The 9,507-nt window shown below is 33.0% G+C and overlaps 1 protein-coding gene across 1 annotated transcript in view; it reads right to left on the bottom strand.

Annotated features, from left to right (window-relative positions):
- Nucleotides 1-4,420: 4,420 nt before the first annotated feature.
- Nucleotides 4,421-9,507, bottom strand: part of LOC118204744 (BTB/POZ domain-containing protein 3-like) — a 62,395-nt gene continuing 57,308 nt past the window's right edge. The window contains exon 3 of the mRNA XM_085824455.1: nucleotides 4,421-9,414. Within this exon, the coding sequence (XP_085680581.1) occupies nucleotides 8,325-9,414 (1,090 nt within the window). The 3' untranslated portion in view covers nucleotides 4,421-8,324. The remainder of the gene's footprint in view (nucleotides 9,415-9,507) is intronic.

The raw sequence follows: 9,507 nt of genomic DNA, 5'->3' as shown, positions 1-9,507 counted from the left end.
TGATTTCCAATCGGAGAAAGTTATTTATTTCATATTATACATGTTATTACGTACATTATAAGGTGTTTCTCTCGCCTTCTTAGCATGCCTTCGTAGTGTAGTGGTAAGCAAGCTTGTCGCGAATTCGAGAGGCCCGTGGTTCGACACCCGGCTCATTTTTGATCTCTCCTGCTTTCAAAAAAATATCTAATGTTTCTAAAATGACGCCCGAACTAAAAAGAGTTCCCCCCCCCCATGATTGCTGATCCAAGGATGATGATTCTCCACCCCCAGGATTTGTCGAATGGGTCCCCTAACCCCCAGTCGCCCTTTAAAAGGTAATAAGGTATTTATCCCGCCTTCTTAGCATGCCTTCGTAGTGTAGTGGTCAGCATGCTCGGCGCGTATTCGAGGGGCCAGTGGTTCGTGTCTCGGCGAAGGCGCTGCTAATTTGTATCTCTCCTACTTTTAAGAAAATACCCAATGTCTCTCCAATATTATTTAGCAATTCGATATTTATATCGTAAAACTATTTAGAAAACGATATATCCCGCGTGTTTGTACCAGTCTACCACAGTCTTACCTATCACTTCTAATTCTCCCAAGCAAAATCTAACACTCATTAATTCTTTATTCCAGCAGTACATAAATCTCACTGCTGTAGTTAAGTAGCAGACGACTATTCTCGTACCAGTTACAGCTTCGAATGTCGACGTATTCGTTACATTCATTCTACAATACAACATCATCAAATGCGAATTCGAGATCCCGCCTATGTGGCAATAAATTATGTTTCTACAAAAATTTCACAGGCCTTTCTTCGTTTTCAAGCAGATCCCAAAAGCTCATATTTAAAAATTCTTGCCTTTAGAGCTTTTTTAATCGAATTGAAACAGCCTGTACGAAAATGGCGATATTTCTTATACAAACGTACAGTTATCGATATGATTAACTTAAGAATTGTTATGCTCCATACGCTACAGTTTGGCGACTTCAACCAAAGTGGTTGCGATAATACCAAAATTACTCATTAAAATTAACACGTGTGTAATCATATTTATTTTCCCTAATGGATAAAAGAATCCTTATTTTTACAAAGACCGAATTCGATTAAAAACTGCTGCTACCACCTGTCAGCCTGATCGGTATAGCGATTAAAGACTTGTATGGGTATGGATGGACTCAAGTTTGAATCCTGGAGAAGGCATGGCTGTTTGTAAGTGTATAGTGTCTGTGCAGCATGAGGGCACTTAACGAACTGGCCAGCCGAAAGTCCTCTCGATTAATTTGGCGGTAGGAGATGTTCGGACAGTTCCCTTCCCCGGGTGCTGAAAAGTAGATCGAAGTTGCACAGTCAGTGCGGTAGGTCTGTGTCTATACAGTTAATGGAAAATTTCTGGTGCTCCAATACACTTGTACACTTTGAACAACAAAAAAGGGGGTACAGTTCAATATCTCCCGTTCCACTGGGTCGATTGACGAAATTACGTTTTTCAAGTCTCGAAAGAGCGACTAGGATTTATATTAGACTTATATAAAGCATTTTTCTAACATAGGCTTTCTGACAGAAAATTTTTCTGAAATCACATACCTACTTTTTTCCATTCGTTACAACCAGATATTAATTTTATCGCAGTGTTACCTTTCGAATATACTATGCACATTAGCGCGTAATTTTATTGGAAATAGTTTCCGTAGCACGTTAAAACATAAGCTAAATTCGCTGAAAATATTTCATGTCATGTGACTACTTTACCAAAAGTGCCAGCAAAATTAAATTTTTTAAATATAATTAATTTAACATAACAAAATTGGCAGCCAAAACTTAATTTTTTAATAATCTGAAATCGAGAGGCGAGATGTGCTTTCGGGTAACGAAGCATAACACTCGAAACTCGCACAGGTCATGATAATTTACGCCAATCGAACACTTCTATTTGCCGCTCAATAGCGCTCTGTATTACCTCAATGTGTCATTTGGACATTACACGTTTCATTACAAAATCTGTTTATTTTAATCCCTTCTACCTGCATTTATGTTTTTGCTGGCTATTTTCCAAGGTGTCCGCCGAAAACACCGTGGACGAAAATGTCGCCCCCCCAAAAAAAACAACGCAAGGTCTTTTAAGTCTTAAACCGTTACGATGTAAAAAATGTTTTAACTTATTTACTTTTGAATCACATCACATGACCATATATGCCACAATTTACCAATCATTTACGTTAGAATTAAAATGACTATTTGAACTGAATTCAGTGCTTAAACTATTATTTGCGTCAAATCCATGAGAAATGTAAAATCTATGACATGTGAAATCATTTACGCAGTCTTAAGCAATTTCCCCCCCTCAAAGAAGTAATAAAAATTAACTAAAACAATAAATTTTAAAAAACAGTACTAGCGTACTGTTGAGGATAAGGAAATATTAGAGTTACGCCCTAAAACGAATTTTGATAACAAGAATTTGAGCAAAAAATGCATTGATAATGGGAAAATTGCGTTCAAGAAGCAGAGAATAAAGAATAGATTATTTTATTCATAAACCTGGAACACAAATAATTCATTCAAAAATTTAATTGACAAATTTATCTGATCTAATGTATGTGTAATATTATGATACATTATTATCTTCTAATTAATGATAAATCAATTCAAATAAACGGGATTTAATTTTGATTTTAATTAATCAAATTTTAATGATGTTATAGCTGATTCGTTAAATAAATTTGAGTAAGGCTTTATTCTGGGAAAAATAGTATGTATTTTTCTCCCAGATGTAGTTAATATGCTATTTTATTTTGGAAAAATGTTTTGCATGCTAGCCTTTTCTATATTATTTACATTTATTACTTTACAGTACAGTGATTTTAATATTACATGAATAAATTTTTAAAATATTGCAATACAAACTAATGGGATCATTGCCTATCCGGATATTCGATTATTATTATTATGGTAGACCAACTATATATTTATTGTAAATGAGTGAATGCTATTTATTGTAAATGAGATGAATGTTACAGATTATACAGTACATTACTTTACAGTACGGTGATTTTAAAATTATATGAATAAATTTTTAAAATATTGCAATCCAAAGTAATGGGATCATTGTCCTTCCGGATATTCGATTATTATTATTATGGTAGACCAACTATGTATTTATTGTAAATGAGTTAATGCTATTTATTGTAAATGATTGATTTATTGTAAATGAGTGAATGATATTTATTGTAAATGTTAGGTTAGTTTAGGTTATTTTAATTGCGGCAAAGCCTCGAGGGCTATCTGCCTAAGGGGAGGGATGCGTTTCGTGGAGGACTTTCTAAGGGAAACTGGTTCGTATACACGTTACACATGGGAAAAACCACGAAAACTCCCATGCAGCCAGCCCATTCGCGGCATTCGAACCTCGGACCGAACTACCAGTGTGCAGCGACTTTATCGCTCGGCCGCTGGTTGACCATATTCGCAAGCAAACACAAGTTACAGTAACCAGTTACATAAATGAAACGTAGACATCTTTGCACTTTTGTGCGACGTGCGATTAAATGCATGTAACGCTCATATGATTTGCTGCAGCGAAGGATACCTTCAACTATTCAGAATTAACATAAAAGAAGAGTCTTATGAAGGTCAAAATAGTCATTTGTGCAGTCTTTTAAAAAAGTAGTCCAGTTAATATTCATGAAAATCTATAAAAGGTCCAAAAAATGTTCATAATAAAAATCTAGATGAAACTTTGTATAGTTTAACTCATTTAATGAGAAACTTTGTTTAAATGAGATGAATTTGAATTTGTAAATGAGATGAATTTGAATGAGATAATGTTACAGTTTATACAGTATATTACTTTCATTCATTTTTCAGTACATTTATTTTAATGTTATATGAATAAATTTTTAAAATATTGCAATCCAAACTAATGGGATCATTGTCCTTCCAGATATTCGATTATTATTATGGTAGACCAACTATATATTTATTGTGAATGAGTGAATGTTATTTATTGTAAATAATTGATTTATTGTAAATGAGTGAATGATATTTATTGTAAATGATTGATTTATTGTAAATGAGTGAATGATATTTATTGTAAATGAATGATTTATTGCAAATGATATGAATGTTCCAGATTATACAGTATATTACTTTCATTCATTATTTTTCAGTACAGTTATTTTAATGTTATATGAAAAATTTTTTTAAATATTGCAATCCAAACTAATAGGATCATTTCCCCTCAGGATATTCGATTATTATTATTTTGGTAGACCAAATATATTTATATTAATGCAGGTGAGGAAGTTTTATATAAACGTCTTCTAATGTCGTAAAAGATGCAATGTAATATACTAAAACTTTTCTATAAATTCATTCAATTACGTTATCCAGACATTATTTTGTGTACATAACAGTTGATGAAAGCTAATAACTGCATTAAAATTGTAAATATTTTTTATTATACAATGTTCATTTCTTTACAAAATAATGGTTAATGTTAGTCTTAAAAGTACAATATTGATTTGATGACAAATATTTAAAAATATACATAACTGCTTCCAAATTCAAGTGCATTATAACTATTGGGAAAAATAAGCATAAATTAAAATGTGGCAAAACTTAAAAGCATAACCCCGCTTAGCCAAAATTCTAGTTCGATCAAAATTGTAAACAAAAATCACATTGAATCAGTGAATTTCTACCAATCATGTGAAATTCTTTCAAATCGGTTTATTTTCGTTGTTTTATTCTTTAGAGATGAATGCTACAGATTATACAGTATTATTTCAGTATAATGCAATATAGTACAGGTGATCATTATTAGGGTATAACGCAGATAATTAATCTTCACATCATATGCAAAAACAGGGAATTCTGTGCTAAATATAATTCAGAAGACGAGTTTAAGTATCTGCATTCTCCGATAGCTAGTTTCAAATAAAATTTACTTTTACCAGAGCTTTATTCGTTCCTGTCCTTTTCTAAATAATTTAGCAATATGTTTCTTTTTGGACAGTGTTTGTTTACATTTTCATAATAGTTTACGCAATAAGATGTATTTCTTTCGTTAATATAATATAACTTAATAGGGTGGTAAAGCAAAAAAGGTATTAAAAGCCTGAAAAACGTGGCCAAAATTCAGCGAAGTTCTAAAAATCATCTTACTTCAGAAAATTGCTTTATGTTATATTTTCAGGCTATGCTAATGATTTGTGTTACATGTACTATCTACTATGCTGATTAGGGAATAAATATATAATACAGCTTCAATTAATTACAACTTCAAACTTTACTTCAAAGAATAGACAACAAATTTTGGTGAAACATGCAAAGAATAATTTCGATAAAACAGTGGAATTATTTATATCAATCTGAATATTATGTTTTGCATAAATATACTAAAAGAATTAGTTGAAAAATCGATATAAATTGTGGGTTAAAAATAAGTAACTGCATTTAGCGATACGGCGCTGTTTTACAGCTTCCGGGAATTTCAAAATGCTGCTAATTTTCGTTAGACAGTTCGTTTAAAAAACGTATATTATAACGTTTTCTGGATTATCAATAAAACATTAACAGCAGCACTTAGCTGATAATGTTACTTTTTAACACATAAAATTAGTTCTAATTTTTAAAAAGCAATCTAAAATTCAAAATCAGCAGATCTTCCTTATAAATAATAACTGAAAGCTATTTATCTACCAGAAATAGCAACATAAAAGATTACAACAAATTCAAGGATCATCTTAATCCGAGGGATTTGTTTTCACATTCGTCTGTGGAAATTTGTAAGTGACCAAGAAGAAATGCTGACAGTATTCCAGAAGTGGGTTTATGGTTTAAGTGGAAGTCTTGTGATTATTTACGGTTATAACGAATTTTTTTTATTGTCTTCGACAAGTGTCTATTCTTCTAAAAACTCATACGTGTAATCTACAGTACTATTAATTTTCATTATAAAGTATTATTCCTTGACAGCTTCCAAATTATTTTAATAAAAGTGATAAGATTTATAAATAAATAAGTAAACATTTAATATAAAATTAGCAAAAGATTTTATCAATAACTCAATCGATTTCGAGGGCATACAACATACACGTCCCTTTTCATCAGGAGCATAGAAATCTGCAGGACTAGAAAACAGCAGGAGCAACGTCGTATATATATTCTACTGCAGTAAAGCGAACGAGAAGGTAGAGCCATCTGTCGAAAAAAATAGTAACGAAATTGAAAAATTCAGTTAATACAATTTTAAAAATGTTAGGAAGAACTGGTTAGACTTAAAACCATTAACTAAACAATATAAATCTTTGTGAATGTGAAGGAAAATACTATTCACGAATCGCAGAAGCTTTCTGAATAATTTTTGCAACCCACTGTTTTCGAGTCTTGCAGATTTCCTTACTCCTGATGAAGAGGGATCTGGACATGTTTGCCTTCGAAATCGATTGCGTCCTTAACATCAAACACAAGGTTTTTGCTTTGCTAATTTTATATTTCACTTGGCATGTTGTTTATTGGCGTGTTTCTTTTCTGTTTTAAACACTTAACACCCATTCTTTACCAAAAGCAATTATGTGGTTTAAACGAAAATAACATGTTTAAAATGAAAATATTAAATTTAATTTAAACAAAATAGCTTCCAGAATAACATTATCGTAAAAACTGTTGTGTATAAAAATAAGACCTCTTTAACATGCATGTGGAAATGATCTTGATGTGGGATATAACAGTGCGGCGTGTAGTACCTGGCGCATTGCTATCAAGGGCTGCTGAATAGAAAGGGGAAAAAAAAAAGAATCTAACGTATTATTGGAAAAGTCAAACAACAAGAATCAGCGTGTATTTGTAAATTTTGCAAGACTAATTTTGATGGTCTAACTACAGAACCATTATCCTCAACTGCCGAAGTGCAAATGAAAGAGATAAGATAAGAATGGCTGTACAAGAGTAAAGCTACTGGCGCCATCTATTGATGAAACAAGAAAACTAAAACATAATTTCCTTAAAGGCTGAAGGTTATTATGGATTTGAATTAGGGTCATTAACCAGAACAGAAAGATATTTTTGAATATGAAATGCCTCTAATCTAATTCAGCAATGGAAGATTTTTTTTTTTAATAATTTTGGTTGCCGAAAAGTGTGATTTTCGGACCAACAGTGCTGGGCAACAGAGAACTTCTGTGTTTACTTTTTCTTAACATATGCCTCACGTTCTTTAACGCGAAATGTTAAGGCTCTTTTAGTTTGACCAATGCAAATTAAACCACACGGCAAGGAATCCTGTAAACACCCCAGGAGTTCATATCCGGAATGGGGTCTTTAAGTATGGAAGTGGGAAATGTATTAATAACACATTAATTTGAATAATAAATGTATGTGAATAATAAATGCATATGTAAATATATTACAATGCATACTTTTGATGAACAGAGCTAAATTTATATTCTTTAACCTTTAATAACAATTAACTGTCATAAATAATTTCCATGTGATTGGCTCCCACCCCCTTTTGGTTTGGATAAACGGGGTTATAATGTAATGCTATAGTTTATTTAAGCGAATCATTGAAATAAAGTTCAGCAAACAAGAAAGCATGCATGGTGTATACGTTATAATATTTACATTAAAAATCAACAAGAAATCATTACAGTTATGTCACAGGAATCATTACAGTTATGTCACAGGAATCATTACAGTTATGTGCACAAATTTCCTATGCTGATTGATGCAGCTGAAAATTGTCATACGGATTTATTATACAAAGATAAATATTATATATGTATATATATATACAAAGAAGTTTTGATTTTACATACAAGCAGAAGTGAGAATAGTACAAGAAAAATATGAACAGTTAAAACAATATTTTTATGGTTTACAAATATAAGCATGTGATTACTATATTAGTCAAGATTGAAAGTGTATTCACGGAAATAGTACAAAAATTGTAGTTCGAACCAACAATGTAATTTAATATATTTCAAATTTTAGAAAATTGTAAAAGTATTCAATGAAAATGCATCAAGTTTCAGTTTGGATATTGTTTAGAAGAACATGGCTAATGATGATTAAGCGAATTTTACGGAATTTGAGAATATTTTCCAAAGATGTTAATGCAACGAGCATTTTCATTTAAAAAATGCGTGCATACCAACATCGTCATATTTGTCAATCGCCATCTATTTCCTTATTCGAAAACTGCATTAAAAGATTGCCATCAATGCCAAAGGACACCATTAACTAAATCATTTCTTTCTGAAATGACCGTTCACGTTAAGACGTAACTCCTTAACAGGCATAAACAAGCCAAACCGATTTTTCATCAAGACGAAATCATTCAAAAATAGTAATATATTTCAGAGAATTCCATAATCTCTGCGGCATTACTGGCTTGGCCTCTGTTAAACTGGTGAAAATGGAAAGTAATACCGTCAACGGTGTCTTCTTTCTTGCGGTTCCTCAAGTTTGGAATGACCACATCTTCGGCTAGCATAGAATTCACATGCAATTCCAGCTCACATTCAATACCCTTCCTGACATAGTATGTCTTTCGAAGCCGCAGTCTGACGTCTTTGTCTCTAGCCAAACTGAAACTCACTGACATATCTTCCCTCTCGATTTTATCCTCTTGTATCTTGTACAAGAAACGGAGGGAACCGTCGAACTTCGGCTGCCTAACGGAAAAGTAATTCGTGTCCAGTCGGACTGGAAATCCTACGCCAACGAGGAAGATGTCATGGTTGGTGACAGTAAAACGAATACCACACACACGAATAGGTCGTACTGGAGAATGGAAGCCAGTCGGTTTGAACCGAGTGGCAATGAAAAAATCTGGCGGGACAGTCCTTTTTGTCATATCGGAAGTTAGTCCCTTGGGCATGGGAACGATTCCCGGAATTGCAAGGTTCATAAATATTGCGTAACATTCGTCCTTTGAAAGCAGTCCATTCTTTGCTGGCCCTTTACAGAATTCCTCTGCTGTCATGGCGAGAAAACGTACATGTGGCAGGACACTGTCTAGAACGATTCTTAAGTTTTCCATCTCAATTTCAACATTTCGACGCTTGCATTCCTCTTCTGCCCAGAGATGGACAGCAGAATATAAGGAAAACTCAGAATAAATGTTCAGGTAGGGTCTACTCACGATGGTTTCCAGCGTTGAAACAGAAATGGAGGGAAATGTGGAACACGTAAGGACATGGTGCGTTTGTCTGTCTATGATGTTGAGGCATTCGTAAATGAGATGGTGGGCTTCGAGTACAGTGGCGAACTCATACACTTGACAGACGTTCTTTGGGGACACGTGGGCTTCAATAAAGACAAAGCATTCTCTAAGAAGATGCGGCAAAAGGTACTTTTTGGCGGCATAGGCAGTCAACATGGCATCTTCCACAGTTGAAAGGTTTAGAGTATCTGTATAGGCATACCTAGGAAATAGAACAATTAATCAGAAGCGTTTGAGTTTTACATATTACAAATATAAATTAATTATCGACTAATCTTGGGATGAAAAACAGTAA

Source organism: Stegodyphus dumicola, chromosome 9 (genome assembly GCF_044657685.1).
Source record: "Stegodyphus dumicola isolate Sdum_Otavi_A_Nest chromosome 9, ASM4465768v1".
NCBI classification, from domain to species: Eukaryota; Metazoa; Arthropoda; class Arachnida; order Araneae; family Eresidae; genus Stegodyphus; species Stegodyphus dumicola.
The sequence above is the reverse complement of the archived record's forward strand: the minus strand, read 5'-3'. Positions and strand labels throughout refer to the sequence as shown.